The sequence below is a fragment of the Oncorhynchus tshawytscha genome, linkage group LG13 (assembly GCF_018296145.1).
Source record: "Oncorhynchus tshawytscha isolate Ot180627B linkage group LG13, Otsh_v2.0, whole genome shotgun sequence".
In the NCBI taxonomy this organism is placed as follows: Eukaryota; Metazoa; Chordata; class Actinopteri; order Salmoniformes; family Salmonidae; genus Oncorhynchus; species Oncorhynchus tshawytscha.
In genome coordinates this window covers 28,649,573-28,665,723 of record NC_056441.1, presented here as the reverse complement: position 1 = coordinate 28,665,723, position 16,151 = coordinate 28,649,573, and the positions used below count along the sequence as shown (strand labels likewise).

The following is a 16,151-nucleotide window of genomic DNA, read 5'->3' as shown; positions in this document are numbered from 1 at the left end:
TATGAGGTGAGTAATAGCTGTTCTGATATCCAGAAGCTCTTTTCAGTCATAAGAGACGGTGGTAGAAACATTATGTACAAAATAAGTTGCAAATTACACAAAAAACACACACAATAGTACAATTGGTTAAGAGCCCGTAAAATGGCAGCCATCTCCTCCGGCACCATTCTCAGCGATAGGGAGTGATTTAATATGCCCATAAACACTCTAGCCAGCTGATCTGTTGCATGTTCTGAGGACGGGGTAGGGATGCCATCTTGGCCGGCAGCCTTGCGAGGGTCAACACACTTAAACGTCTTACTCACATCAGCCATGGAGAACAAGAGCCTGGCATTGTGTTATCCTCAAAGCGGGCAAAGAAGTTGTTTAGCTTGTCCGGGAGACGGACGTCGGTGTCCATGACGTGGCTGGTTATCCCTTTGCAATCTGTGATTGTCTTGAATTGCGACTCCACTTTGTCTGTGTACTTACAATTTGCCAGTTTGATTGCTTTACGGAGGGAATAACTACATTATTTGTATTCAACCAATTACCAGTCACCTTGCCATGGTTAAATGGGGTGGTTCGCACTTTCAGTTTTGCGCGAATGCTGCCATCTATCGACGGTTTTTCGTGTGGGTAGGAACAACAGGTAGCCTAGTGGTTAGAGCATTGGACTAGTGACCGAATGGTTAGAAGATCGAATCCCTGAACCGACAAGGTAAAAATCTATTGTTCTGCCCCTGAACAAGGCAGTTCACTCACTGTTTCTAGGCCGTCATTAAAATTAAGTTCTTAACTGACTTGCTTGGTAAAATAAAAAACATGTCACATGTACTCCTGCAATGCCCTCTACTGCTCATCCTGTGTCTCCTTGACCTGCTGCCACTCCCCCAGTACTCTGTGTGTGTGTGTGTGATTGTACGGGTGCAGACAGGTGTGCTGAAGTCAGAGCAGATCCCCACCAGCTGCAACCTGTTCCATAATCAAGAACTCTACAAATCCTCAGCCCTGCCACTTCCATGCTGCCAGATCGTAATCTCAGTCAGTCTACGTTACTAGTCAGATCCTGTTGTGCCTGTTTTCCTTGCCTGATGCTGTTTTCCTCTCCGCTACAGTTCTGCTCGCTCTGACTCTGCTCCCTGTCTCCAGTCGCACGTCTCGTCATCCTGCTACTCTGTCCTGGATTCCCCACTCTACTACTCCCTTGGATTCCCCTCCAGACCTGCCTAACTTGTTTCCAGCAACCCGCCTGAGCTTCCCCTGACCTGCACTCCATCTCCCCCCTGTGTGTCAATAAATACCTTGGTTACTTCATCCCAGTCTCCTCGTCTGAGTCTGCTCTTGGGTTCCCCTGTTCCACTCCATATAACACAACATCCCCAATGCTATTCAATGGTACAAATGATCAGGAAAATAATCATCATGTCTCTCTGTCGATGTGCCAGCACTGCAATTGGCTAGTACAATAGACTCAGCACGGGGTCTGTTGATGAACACACACACACACACCACTATGATAACCCACCTGTGGAATTCCGTACTTGTCAAAGATCTGCCAGAGGTACCAGTCCTCCCGTCTCGAGGTCTTCCTGAACTTGAAAGTCGTCACAAAGGCATATTCATCTGGCAGACCTTGAGGGAACACGTCTCTGGAAAACATCAACAGCACAGATGGTTGCCATTCAATCATCACATCCACACTACATGCATTCATTATGACTGGATTGTTCACATAGCTGTAGTATATCTACTGCTACAGGCCTACATATCATTCTGACTATATGACTAGATTGCACTTGGATTACTGAGATAGTTGGATTTGGGTTGTTAATTGGATTCGTTCTGATATTCTTGCTTTCGTGTTTCTTGACTATTCATTATTTATGAACTTGTTTGACATTTTACTGCACAGGGAGGAGCAAGTAACACAAGCATTTCACTGCACCCTATAACACCCTCTAAACTGTGTACGCGACCGATACACTTTGATTTGATTTGATCAATCAGCTTGCAACTGAGATTTTCATCACAAACTGGTGTTGTTGGCTTACCTTTTCAACTCCCATAAAACATTTGGGGTCAACAATAACGTTATAATTGATGAGAAAGAAAAATACTTTTACTTCAATTGAACACCGTCTATAAACTGGCACAAAGGCCAAAACATAGCCTCAGCAATTCTGGGTTTATGGTTGGATCTTAACAGAGTACAGCGACAACTGGAAGTAACTTTTCGTAGCAGCCTAAGCTGCTTGGTAAATTATTCTAACCTGATACAAAAAGTAACTTCCAGTCATAGCTGTACTCCCTCTAGCCAGAACCAGGGTTTAGTAGATTCCTCATTGGTATAGACGGGTTGGCTGACAACGTCATTAAAATTATATGTGCATCGATGAGGTAGAAGGCTGTGTGGTGTTATGATTCTGAACAGTCAGATCTTTAGCAACAGTGACAAGAAGCTGCTATGTGGGTAATCGGTTGTGGCATCGTTGCATCTTGTTATTGATAATTGTTTTGAGGTGTTTTGACTAATTTATATGCTAATATGACAAAGCTAGCTAGCTAACCAACAACTGTAATGATGTATTTGACAGACAGAAAGTGCTCATCGTGCAAATGTAATTATGTTGTCAATAAACATTAGGATGTTAAACATAGTTTACATGTTGTCAATAATCTAAGCCAATTCCAGTCTTTTTCCCTATAGTTGAACACGGGTGGTTTTATTGCTAATTAACAACTGGTGGGTCTAATCCTGAATGCTGATTTGTTAAAACCGCATTCCATCCGGTGTCTATTCGACAAGTTACCACTGGCTAAATCTATGATGTTAAAATGCCTATTTACTCTGTTCATAATCAACTGTCACACCTGTGCCATGACTTCCATCTCCTTGTTGCCTGCGCTACTGGCGCGATCTCGCATGGTATTTGTCACAGCAAATACAAAATAGATCACTCACTCTGTCTGTTGTACAATAGGCATGGTCCCAAGTCGAACATAGGAGCTCTGGCCCTCATTAAACCTTGATCCCAGTATGTTTTCCACTTTGAAGTATTCCATCAGGTCGAACCCTGCAACAGCGGGACAGAAAATAACATCATTATAGTAGCCGAGTAAATCAAATACATAAAGTGGTTTGTAGAACTTTCTTCTGATCACCAATAGAGGGAGCACAGATCATGACAAGGCCAGAGCAACACACAAAAAAAAACATAAAATATACCTATAGGTTGAAAATGACTGACAGAGAGATACCAATTACCCAAGTAATTAGGATGATATTTATACCGTTTCTCACAATATATAAACTAACGTTAAAAAGTTTGGGGTAACTTAAAAAAAACAAGAAAAGCACATTCTTGATCACCCTTGAGATGGCCTCCCACTCCTCTTTCTATTCTGGTTAGAGCCAGTTTGCGCTGTTCTGTGAAGGGAGTGGCACACAGCGTTGTACGAGATCTTCAGTTTCTTGGCAATTTCTCACATGGAATAGCCTTCATTTCTCAGAACAAGAATATTCTGACAAGTTTCAGAAGAAACTTCTTTGTTTCTGGCCATATTGAGCCTCTAATCGAACCCACAAAATGCTGATGCTCCAGATACTTTAACTAGTCTAAAGAAGGACAGTTTTATTGCTTCTTTAATCAGAACAACAGTTTTCAGCTGTGCTAACATAATTGCAAAAGGGTTTTCTAATGATCAATTAGCCTTTTAAAATTATAAACTTGTATTAGCTAACACAACGTGCCATTGGAACACAAGAGGGATGGTTGCTGATAATGGGCCTCTGTACGACTATGTAGATTTCCATTAGAAATCAGTAGTTTCCAGCTACAATAGTAATTTGCAACATTAACAATGTCTACATTGTATTTATGATCAATTTGATGTTATTTTAAAGGACAAAACATGTTCTTTTCTTTCAAAAACAAGGACATTTCCAAGTGCCCCAAACCTTTGAATGGTAGTGTATATACATTTATTAAAAATAAAAAAACAGAAATATATAATGCTGTACGTAATATATGAAATAATATATATCTATTTATATATGCCATTTAGCATAAGCTTTTATCCAGTGGCCTAAAGTCATGGGTGCATACAATTATTGTTGTTGTGAATGTGATGTGATGCATTTTCAAGTGATTTATTTATCCTGATTGCTTCCTCTTTACACTGCAGTAAATGCCCAGCCACATAATTAGCACCCTGGTGTTGTCTACTTCAGACCCTTTGCTATGAGAATCGAAATTGAGCTCAGGTACATCCTGTTTCCATTGATCACCCTTGAGATGTTTCTACAACTTGATTGGACTCCACTTGTTGTAAATTGAATTGATTGGACATGATTTGGAAAGGCACACACCTATCCATATGAGGACTCACAGTTGACTATGCATGACATAGCAAAAACCAAGCCATGAGTTTGAAGGAATTTGTCCGTAGATTGTGTCGAGGCACAGATCTGAGGAAGGCTACCAAAAATATTCTGCAACATTGAAGGTCCCCAAGAACACAATGGCCTCCATCATTCTTAAGTGGAATAAGTTTGGAACTACCAAGACTCTTCCTAGAGCTGGCCGCCCGGCAAAACTTAGCAATCGGGGGAGAAATGCCTTGGTCAGGGAGGTGACCAAGAACCCGATGGTCACTCTGACAGAGCTCCTGGAGAGCTCTGTGGATATGGGAGAACCTTTCAGGAGGCCAACCATGCCTGCAGCATTCCACCAATCAGGCCTTTATGGTTGGTTGGACAGACGGAAGCCACGCCTCAGTAAAAGGCACATGACAGCCTGCATGGACTTTTCCAAAAGGCACCTAAAGGACACAGACCATGAGAAAAAATATTCTCTGGTCTGATGAAACTAAGATTTAACTCTTTGGCCTGAATGCCAAGCATCACATCTGGCACCATCCCTATGGTGAAGCATGGTGGTGGCAGCATCATACTGTGGGGATGTTTTTCAGAGGCAGGGACTGGGAGACTAGTCAGGATCGAGGTGAAGATGAACAGAACAAAGTACAGAGAGATCATTGATGAAAACCTGCTCCATAGCACTCAGGACCTCAGACTGGGGCAAAGGTGAATCTTCCAACAGAACAACAACCCTAAGCACACAGCCAAGACAACGCAGGAGTGGCTTCGGGACAAGTCTCTGAATGTCCTTGAGTGGCCCAGCCAGAGCCCAGACTTGAACCCGATCAAACATCTCTGGAGAGATCTGAAAATAGCTGTGCAGCGACACTCCCCATCCAACCTGACAGAGATTGAGATAATCTGCTGAGAAAAATTTGAGAAATTTCCCAAACACAGGTGTGCCAAACTTGCAGTGTCACCCAAAAAGCCGAAGAAGCTTCAACAAGTATTGAGTAAAGGGTCTGAATGCTTATTTAAATATGATATTTCCTTATTTTTATACATTTGCTAAAAAATCTAAAGACTTGTTTTTGCTTTATCAATTTGGGGTATTGTGAGTATATTGATGAGGGGAAAAATATATTTTATCAATTTATGAACAAGGCTATAACATCGCAAAATGTGGAAAAAGTCAAGGGGTCTGAGTACTTTTTATTATCACGTCGAGACAGATACATTTTAATTTAGGGGGGTGGGGGGAGAGAGAGAGCGAGAGAGAGATCAAGAGGGATCCCAAGGTATTGTATAGCATTAATATTCATGATTCTGGAGTTAGCAAATAGGCATTTGCCATCCCAGCATAAAACATGCAATGATCACTCAAAATACCAAACAGTTCTCACACCCTAAAGTGACATAGAACTATGAATATTTGGGGTCTCCACCCTACAGTATGTCATCACCTGAGAAAAGAATAGTTACAGACAGAAGGAAATTCTGGAAGGACCCAACATGTTGAATAAATACTGAAAAAAGTCAGTGGAGAACCATTGAACCATAGACTGGCGGCCATGATGTTCCCACTGTGTGTAATTATGAACCGGCAGCTTAGCCCAGCGCTCCGATGTTGCCATCTGTCCGGATCAAAAGAATGCAGCGTGTCTTTCCTTTTCCTAGTCATTGCACTCATTTGGCGTCCCCCACAGACCCAGGTCGCCCCCCATTGGCCGTCTGTTCTTTGGCTGTTCAGAATAACTTTTTGGAGGATGATGATTATACAGCATCCTCTGCCAATCCAAATTACAGGTCTGTGCTACAGCCATGGCTCGTCCCTAAAGCCATGGGACTCAGCGAGCCAATGGAGCACGGAGAGTATTTGCATAGTCCAGTACGGTGACAGAAGAGAAAACAGAGGTATTAAAAAACTCACAGCTGGATTATGGGTGGTTTGGTACCTCCTTCGACCACACCCCACCCAGATGACATCTGATCTCAAAGTCTCTGTTAAAGAACCAACAGGCTAGTTATCCCAGTGTTTCCCCTACAATCATTTTCTTGGCGGGGTGGGGCCTGTCTGTCTCTCTGTCTGTCCGAGTAGTTGTCACTTCCTTGCTGTGAGAGGAAGTAGATGGATGCAGCAGGTGAGAGGAATGTTTATCAGATATCCAGCAGCTAAGGAGCCCCTGTATGTTTTTGGGTTATATTTTCCTCTGTTGCTAATGTGTGTTTCAAGGCTGTTTCTACCGAAACAGAGTAGGTTTCAGCAGCACTCACATTACCGCCTCCACAATGAAACTTAACTGCCTCTTGAACAATGTTAAGTATACCGTATTGACATTCTCAAGGCATATTTATTCTGAATTACGTACATATAGGAAGAGTGATTCTCTGTTGCATGAAGAGCAGTCTGCAGTCTGGACTGAAACGTATGAATGAACTCAGCATAGCAGGGTATTCCAGATGCCTGTACTACCAGATACACAGTTGCTGTAAGACCAATTTTACAGCAGACAAAAACTACAAATATAATTCAACCCACTTTTCTCATGAATTATGCCAGACTGGCTGTGTATTAATAGGCATTGGCATTGGTAATCAGATCAGATAACTGGCAGCATTAGTAAACACCCTGCCCATGGCCCTGCTGGCATTGCCATAGTGACTTGTTTGTTGTTTAAAAGGGTGTGTTTTCTTCAAACCACATTAAATTGGTGTGTGACTAACCCTGGAAACCTCAGTCCTGTCACACACACTCACACTCGCACACACACTCGCACACACAACTGTTCCATTGGAGCACCATGACATAACTGCATACAAAAGCTAATTTTAGGCTTCTGACTTTAAACAAGTAGAGTTTGATCCCAGCCAGCACATAACGTTCTGAGAACCATATGTTTCTTAGAGGTTGGTAAGAACATGGTTGTCCTATGGTTATTTTGCATACAACCCTCTCACAACTTTCTGGGAATGATGCAGGAAAGATGCTTGGCTTTGGAACATTCTCAGCACATGTAGGGAGCTTGACAATAACATTATTTTCTTGGTATTTCATTACTTTAACAGAATGTTTCCTAAAAGTTCAAACATGGTTACATTTCATTTCAATTTGGTAATGTTCTAGAAACATTCTCTTACTAGTTTGACATTGGGAATGTTCTCAAATAGTTAAGAGAATGTTCAGAAACAATGTTCTTCTGTGGAATTTTCAGTACTTCAGCATAACGTTTCTTTGGTGTGACTTTCCACTATATATGGCCATACGAATGTGTAAAGGCAAGCCGATTACCTCGTTTCAAGATGGCTGCTACTTACATTCTGGTTAGCGTTGTGAAGCATAAACAAAATAAACACGGAATGCGTTGATTCACACTGAAAGCCGAGACTCCATGGATCATGAGGATGTCTTATTTATCTAACTCTGACCTACCACCAGCTCCAAGAGTCAATATTTTTATTTCACTCAACATTTTCACCAAACAGCAAACATCTTGCAAGGTAAGCTTCTAATTGGTCTGTGTTTGCTATAGCTACATGGAGGATATTAAATTCATCCTTAGGTTGGTAAGAACTAATCTAGCCTATTGCCAATGTTATCTGATGATGTATGACTTAATGGCAAAATCGAATGTACACCAAGTGACTATGTCTTTGCACGTCAAAAATATGACCTTGCTTGCTTTGGTGAAATTGTAGGCATCCTTTACACAGGGGATTGGCTACCTTGGCAGTCTTGTAGCCAATGATATAAGCTTTCCAGGGATATGCAGTTGACCTGGGTGGGACAAAGCAAGGCCTTGAACCTTTTATGCGTAATGCAAACTATTGCTACCTGGCTCAGAGATGTGACTTACCGAGCATAATACATTACATTGTAAAACAGATTTCATTGCTTTAATTTCATCGCTTTAAGCATAAAAGATGGTTTCTCAAGAAAATAAAAATGTAAAAACGAAGAATATCGAACAGGAAGCTAATAAGAAGGCAGCTATGAATTAGTATACCGACATAGAAGCTTGAATAAAATACTGGTTGGACTCGGATCAGGGGAGCGATTTGGACAATGAGGATTTTGACTTGGCCGACAAAGATTGCTTTCTATAAGGATTGGATACACTTTTAAATCTGTAAGTAAATCATATTCATGACTTTATATTGCTAAATTACTATATGTATTTAGTTTTTTATAATTTGCTCTATTTTGATGCTTTGGATAGAGTTTACATAGGCCTACGTAACAAGTCATTTCAATGTTATATACTGTAATTACAAAGTAGTTATTGTTTATGTTTCATATTAGTTCACTGTTTGCGGTTTGAAGTGTCATCCTTGTAACTTATGAGAGGCCACTAAACTCTCATGGCCATTGTTATTTGTGGTTCTCACCTCAGCCTTTGTCTCCAAAGTGTTACTGTTTGCATTGTGTGTGTGCTTCACACCTTCTATGTGAGTCACTGTACAGATAACGTTTGGGCTTGGTGTTTTTACTCTACAGTAATGTAGTTTTGTAAATTTAGTCAACTAATTCTGTGTGTCTTACAACAATATATCCCTTTATTTTATTCACCACAGAAATCAAATCAAATCAAATCAAATTTTATTTGTCACATACACATGGTAAGCAGATGTTAATGCGGGTGTAGCGAAATGCTTGTGCTTCTAGTTCCGACAATGCAGTAATAACGAACAAGTAATCTAACTAACAATTCCAAAAAACTACTGTCTTATACACAGTGTAAGGGGATAAAGAATATGTACATAAGGATATATGAATGAGTGATGGTACAGAGCAGCATAGGCAAGATACAGTAGATGATATCGAGTACAGTATATACATATGAGATAAGTATGTAAACCAAGTGGCATAGTTAAAGTGGCTAGTGATACATGTATTACATAAGGATGCAGTCGATGATATAGAGTACAGTATCAACGTATGCATATGAGATGAATAATGTAGGGTAAGTAACATTATATAAGGTAGCATTGTTTAAAGTGGCTAGTGATATATTTACATCATTTCCCATCAATTCCCATGAGTGGCTGGGGTAGAGTCAGTGTCATTGACAGTGTGTTGGCAGTAGCCACTCAATGTTAGTGGTGGCTGTTTAACAGTCTGATGGCCTTGAGATAGAAGCTGTTTTTCAGTCTCTCGGTCCCAGCTTTGATGCACCTGTACTGACCTCGCCTTCTGGATGACAGCGGGGTGAACAGGCAGTGGCTCGGGTGGTTGATGTCCTTGATGATCTTTATGGCCTTCCTGTAGCATCGGGTGGTGTAGGTCTCCTGGAGGGCAGGTAGTTTGCCCCCGGTGATGCGTTGTGCAGACCTCACTACCCTCTGGAGAGCCTTACGGTTGAGGGCGGTGCAGTTGCCATACCAGGCGGTGATACAGCCCGCCAGGATGCTCTCGATTGTGCATCTGTAGAAGTTTGTGAGTGCTTTTGGTGACAAGCCGAATTTCTTCAGCCTCCTGAGGTTGAAGAGGCGCTGCTGCGGGGAGTGGAGGAGGTAAAGGATCTGGATGATTTGAGAAGTACCCCTCCATCAGCAAGCGCCCCCGCCAGTCAAGGTCTTCATCCCCCACTGTTATCTCAATCACCCCATCTGATGGTTCTACATCCACTCATAATAGGCCTCATGAAAAAGAAAATGAGGGCTTGTGGCACCATTCATCCTAACAGAACTGGTTTCCCCGAGACCAAGGTAAACAACATGACAAAGACAGCGGAGGAGGACCATACGTTGGATCAGGACTAACAAGCTGCTTTTTGTGAAATGGAAGGACACTAGGGAAGTAACCATGCTCACCACACAGCATAAGACATTCAATAACAACCAGGAGGGTGAAAAAGGAAGAATGTCCCCATTCCTGTTTCTGCGAAGGACTACAATGCCAGCATGGGGGGTGTCGACCTATCTGTTGCTCTCTCAGGTCCTCCACAAGACCAGGAAGTGGTATAAGATTTTTTTCCCACTTTGTGGACATTGCTACAGTAAATTCTTTCATTCTCCACAAGCAAATGGCCAAAGCAAAAGGCCAAACTGCTTTCTCCCAGTTGGCTTTCCGAGAGCAGCTGGTGTTGGCAATGGCTGAATCACAAGACCCCCCACTCAAGGTGAGCACAACTATCCAACACACATGAGAAAAGGAAGAACTGCAAGCATTGCACAAAACACAGGGAGAAAAAATGGGTGAAATGCCAGTTCGCTTTTTGTTTCCTGGCAAAGAGGGACGGCTTCAAAGACTATCACAACATGCACAAGCTAGTGAAATCGTATCATCTACACCTGGGATGTAAAATGAACATGAATGTCATTTGTAAATAGTTCCGGTTATTTCTATTTTTGCGTCTTTTTTAGTGAAAGACACGTGTGTAACCAAGTTTGTGTTTGATAATACATTTTTATGTAACTTTTTATATATACTGTAGCTGTTGCTTTTATTTTGTTTTTGTAAACAGTTCATTTGTGTGTGGAACCAATACATTGGATATGCCTAGGCTAAACATTCAGAGATGTTGAAAAAACACTTGGATATCCCCTGTATGTCCCCCGACACCACCACAATGATTGAGAGAGGTTGGTTTTGTAGTGTGCAAAAACAGTGCCATTACCACATTCTGACGCTTTGGTGAGGTTGAAAGGACACTTCAATGGACCATGAAGTGAGGTTTTTGAGTGAGGTTGACATGGTAGAAATTGTGTTTTTATACTGAAAAAATACCATTTAGGAAATGCAAATAAGTAATAGCACTGGAATGATCTAATTTATAGACACATGCCAATTTGGAGAGGTTTAGGGACACTTGGAAACATCCAGTGACCAAAGCTGACACCACTTACTAAAACATCTGCCCAGGGTAGATGGGTAGCCTAGTGGTTAGAGTGTTGGACTAGTAACCGAAAGGTTGCAAGTTTGAATCCCCGAGCCAACAAGGTACAAATCGGTCGTTCTGCCCTGAACAGGCAGTTAACCCACTGTTCCTAGGCCATCATTGAAAATAAGAATTTGTTCTTAACTGACTTGCCTAGTAAAATAAAATAATAAAAAAAATGTCTAGTTGTTAGGTCTATCAATCCCATTTTTTATCTGATGATGTGGAAGCCATCTGTGTTTCCAGCTCTGGGCATCAATAATTCACGTATAGCTTGCTAATGAAAGGGGTGGTATACAGAAGATAGCCCTATTTGGTAAAAGACCAAGTCACTCCGCTTTTCAGTTTGCTGCAGATAATGACTGGAAAGAGTGGCAAAAATACATCTATCTGGATTGTTTTATCTCCAGCTCTTCATTCAAAGACTCAATCATGGACACTCTTACTGACAGTTGTGGCTGCTTCACGTGATATGTTGTTGCATCTACCTTCCTGCCCTTTGTGCTGTGGTCTGTGCTCAATAATGTTTGCACCATGTTTTATGCTGCTGCCATGTTGTGTTGCTACCATGTTGTTGTCATGTTGTGTTGCTACCATGTTGTTGTCATGTTGTGTTGCTACCATGTTGTTGTCATGTTGTGTTGCTACCATGTTGTTGTCATGTTGTGTTGCTACCATGTTGTTGTCATGTTGTGTTGCTACCATGTTGTTGTCATGTTGTGTTGCTACCATGTTGTTGTCATGTTGTGTTGCTACCATGTTGTTGTCATGTTGTGTTGCTACCATGCTGTGTTTTCATGTGTTGCTGCCATGCTATGTCGTTGTCTAAGGTCTCTCTTTATGTCGTGTTGTCTCTGTTGTCACGATGTGTGTTTTGTACTATATTTTTATTTTATTTTTTATCCCAGCCCCAGTCCCCGCAGGAGGCCTTTTGCCTTTTAGTAGGCCGGTATTCTAAATAAGAATTTGTTCTTAACTGACTAGCCTAGTTAAATAAAGGTTCAATAAAAATTTGAATATATAATATATATATATATAATTGCATCACGTTAAGACATGAAGGTCAGTCAATACGGAACATTTCAAGAACTTTTAAAGTTTCTTCAGGTGCAGCTGCAAAGAAAATCAAGCGCTATGATGAAACTGTCTCTCATGAGAACAGCCACAGGAAAGGAAGACCCAGAGTTCATAGAGTTACCAGCTTCAGAATTTTCAGCCCAAATAAATGCTTCACAGAGTTCAAGTAACATCTCAACATCAACTGTTCAGAGGACAGAGAAGACCTGGTGAATCAGGCCTTCGTGGTCGAATTACTGCAAAGAAACCACTACTAAAGGACACTAATAATAAAAAGAGACTTGCTTGGTCCCAGAAACACTAGCAATGAACATTACACTGGTGAAAATCTGTGCTGGTCTGATGAGAGCAAATTTGAGATTTTTGGTTTCAACTGCCGTGCCTTTGTGAGACGCAGAGTAGGTGAACGGATTATCACCGCATGTGTGGTTCCCACCGTGAAGCATGTAGGAGGAGGTGTGGGGTGCTTTGCTGGTGACACTGTCTGTGATTTATTTGGAATTCAAGGCACAATTAACCAGCATGGCTACCACAGCATTCTGCAGTGATACGCCATCCCATTTGATTTGTGCTTAGTGGGACTATCATTTAGTTTTTCAACAGGACAATGACCTAAAACATCTCCAGGCTGTGTAAGGGCTATCTGACCAAGGAGGAGAGTGATGGAGTGCTGCATCAGATGACCTGGCCTCCACAATCACCTGACCTCAACACATTTGAGATGGTTTGGGATGAGTTGGACCACAGAGTGAAGGAAAAGCATCCAACAAGTGCTCAGAATATGCCAACAAGTGCTACTTCAAAGCATTCCAGGTGAAGCTGGTTCAGAGAATGCCAAGCGTGGGCAGAGCTGTCATCAAGGCAAAGGGTGGCTACTTTCAAGAATCTCAAATATAAAATATATTTTTGATTTGATTAACACTTTTGGGTTACTGCGTGATTCCATATGTGTTATTTCATAGTTTTGATGTCTGCACTATTAATCAACAATGTAGAAAATAGTTTTTTTTTAAACATGAATGAGTAGGTGTGTCCAAACTTTTGACTGGTACTGTATATATTCAAGGAATACCAGTACCCTAGTTAATGTGCAGGGGTACGAGATAATCGAGGTACAGTTGAAGTCGGAAGTTTACATAGACTTAGGTTGGAGTCATTAAAACTTGCTTTTAAACCAAACCACAAATTTCTTGTAAACGAACTATAGTTTTGGCAAGTCGGTTAGAACATCTACTTTGTGCATGACACCAGTCATTTTTCCAACAATTCTTTACAGACAGATTATTTATCTTTTAATTCGCTCTGTATCACAATTCCAGTGGGTCAGAAGTTTACATACACTAAGTTGACTGTACCTTTAAACAGCTTGAAAATTCCAGAAAATGATGTCATAGCTTTAGAAGCTTCAGCTAATTGACATGATTTGAGTCAATTGAAGGTGTACCTGTGGATGTGTTTCAAGTCCTACCTTCAAACTCAGTGCCTCTTTGCTTGACATCATGGTAAAATCAAAAGAAATCAGCCAAGACCTCAGAAAAAAAAATTGTAGTCCTCCACAAGTCTGGCTCATCCTTGGGAGCAATTTCCAAATGACTGAAGGTACCACGTTCATCTGTACAAACAATAGTATGCAAGTTTAAACACCATGGGACCACGCGGCCATCATAACACACAGGAAGGAGACACATTCGGTCTACTAGAGATTAACGTACTTTGGTGCGAAAAGTGCAAATCAATCCCAGAACAACAGCAAAGGAACTTGTGAAGATGCTGGAGGAAACAGGTACAAAAGTATCTATATCCACAGTAAAACAAGTCCTATATCGATATAACCTGATAGGCCGCTCTGCAAGGAAGAAGCCACTGCTCCAAAACCGCCATAAAAAATGCCAGACTACAGTTTGCAACTGAACATGGGGACAAAGATCGTACTTTTTGATGAAATGTCCTCTGGTCTGATGAAACAAAAATAGAACTGTTTGGCCATAATGACCATTGTTATGTTTGGGGGAAAAAGGGGGAGGTTTGCAAGCCGAAGAACACCATCCCAACCGTGAAGCATGAGGGTGGCAGCATCATGTTGTCAGGGTGCTTTGCTACGGGAGGGACTGGTGCACTTCACAAAATAGATGGCATCATGAGATGGGAAAATTATGTGGATATATTGAAGCAACATCTCAAGACATCAATCAAATGTATTTATGAAGCCCTTCTTACATCAGCTGATGTCACAAAGTGCTCTACGGAAACCCAGCCTAAAACCCCAACAGCAAGCAATGCAGTTGTAGAATCACAGTGGCTAGGAAAAATTCCCTAGAAAGTCCAGAACCTAGGAAGAAACCTAGAGAGGAACCAGGCTATGAGGGGTGGCCAGTCCTCTTCTTTCGAAGCAACATCTCAAGACATCAGTCAGGAAGCTAAAGCTTGGTCGCAAATGGGTCTTCCAAATGGACAATGACCCCAAGAATACTTCCAAAGTTGTGGCAAAATGGCTTAAGGACAACAAAGTCAAGGTATTGGAGTGACAATCACATTGTGAAAAACTGAGTTTAAATGTTTTTGGCTAAGATGTATGTAAACTTCTGACTTCAACTGTATGTACATATAAAGTAGGTAGGTAGGGGTGAAGTGTCTAGGCCACAGGATAGATAATGAACAGTAACAGCAGTGTGTGTGTGTGTGTGTGTGTGTGTGTGTGTGTGTGTGTGTGTGTGTGTGTGTGTGTGTGTGTGTGTGTGTGTGTGTGTGTGTGTGTGTGTGTGTATTAACCCATATCTGCCAATCAATCAAACACACACTGAGGTCTTCCTGCAGAATTCAGCTGTACGTAATATATGAAATAATATATATCTATTTATACAGTGCCTTGCGAAAGTATTCGGCCCCCTTGAACTTTGCGACCTTTTGCCACATTTCAGGCTTCAAACATAAACATATAAAACTGTATTTTTTGTGAAGAATCAACAACAAGTGGGACACAATCATGAAGTGGAATGACATTTATTGGATATTTCGAACTTTTTAACAAATCAAAAACTGAAAAATTGGGCGCTGTATATGCCATTTAGCAGAAGCTTTTATCCAGTGGCCTAAAGTCATGGGTGCATACAATTATTGTTGTTGTGAATGTGATGTGATGCATTTTCAAGTGATTTATTTATCCTGATTGCTTCCTCTTTATACTGCAGTAAATGCCCAGCCACATAATTAGCGCCCTGGTGTTGTCTACTAGAGGATGTGATATATCAGGTCTAGTCAGCGGGAACCACTGGAGAAGCTGTTGTTTTTAAACACCAGCTCTGCCAGAAGGCCTCAGCTTCTCAGACAGGTTTACAACCAACATTGTAAAACTTCTGTTCTCCCCCAGATAGGGTTTTCCTGAACTTGGCTGAAAAGCTGTTTCAATACTCAGGAGCAGTAAAGGAAAGAGGATTCAGCAGTAAAACTCTGAATTATGTTATTATTCATATCGCTTTGATACACTAGATTGTGAGGCAAATTAGCATTTTGAACAGCCTGTAAAGCTAGCATTTCTCACTGCTAGATGTTCTCTGTGAGTTAGACATCTCCGTGTCAAACTTGTTTTCTGATCTGCTTTCACGATATTGTAAGCGTTTCAAACTAGATTTGACAGTTCCCTCTCCCCAGGTAACGAGGCTGTAGCAGGAGTCAGACTTCTCATCCCTGTCTGTTTCTCCTCTTAGCGTGGTGAATGTGAGTGGGAGGCATAGACAGGAACTTAGATCCCTTAAGACTGTAAGACAACATCCTACCTATCTGGTTAAGCACTACAGCTCCACTTTTCTCAAACTCAGAAACACAGCCACTGAAAATAGAGACCACAAGAAGAACCT

General features: G+C 41.4%; 1 protein-coding gene across 3 annotated transcripts in view; it reads right to left on the bottom strand.

Annotated features, from left to right (window-relative positions):
• The window catches only part of col22a1 (collagen, type XXII, alpha 1), an 80,009-nt gene that overhangs the window by 54,154 nt on the left and 9,704 nt on the right, over window positions 1-16,151 (bottom strand). For all 3 annotated transcript variants that reach the window (XM_024441382.2, XM_024441383.2, XM_024441384.2), the window contains 2 exons: window positions 2,945-3,056; window positions 1,508-1,631 (listed from right to left, as the gene is read on the bottom strand). In XM_024441382.2, coding sequence (XP_024297150.1) covers window positions 1,508-1,631; window positions 2,945-3,056 — 236 coding nt within the window. The remainder of the gene's footprint in view (window positions 1-1,507; window positions 1,632-2,944; window positions 3,057-16,151) is intronic.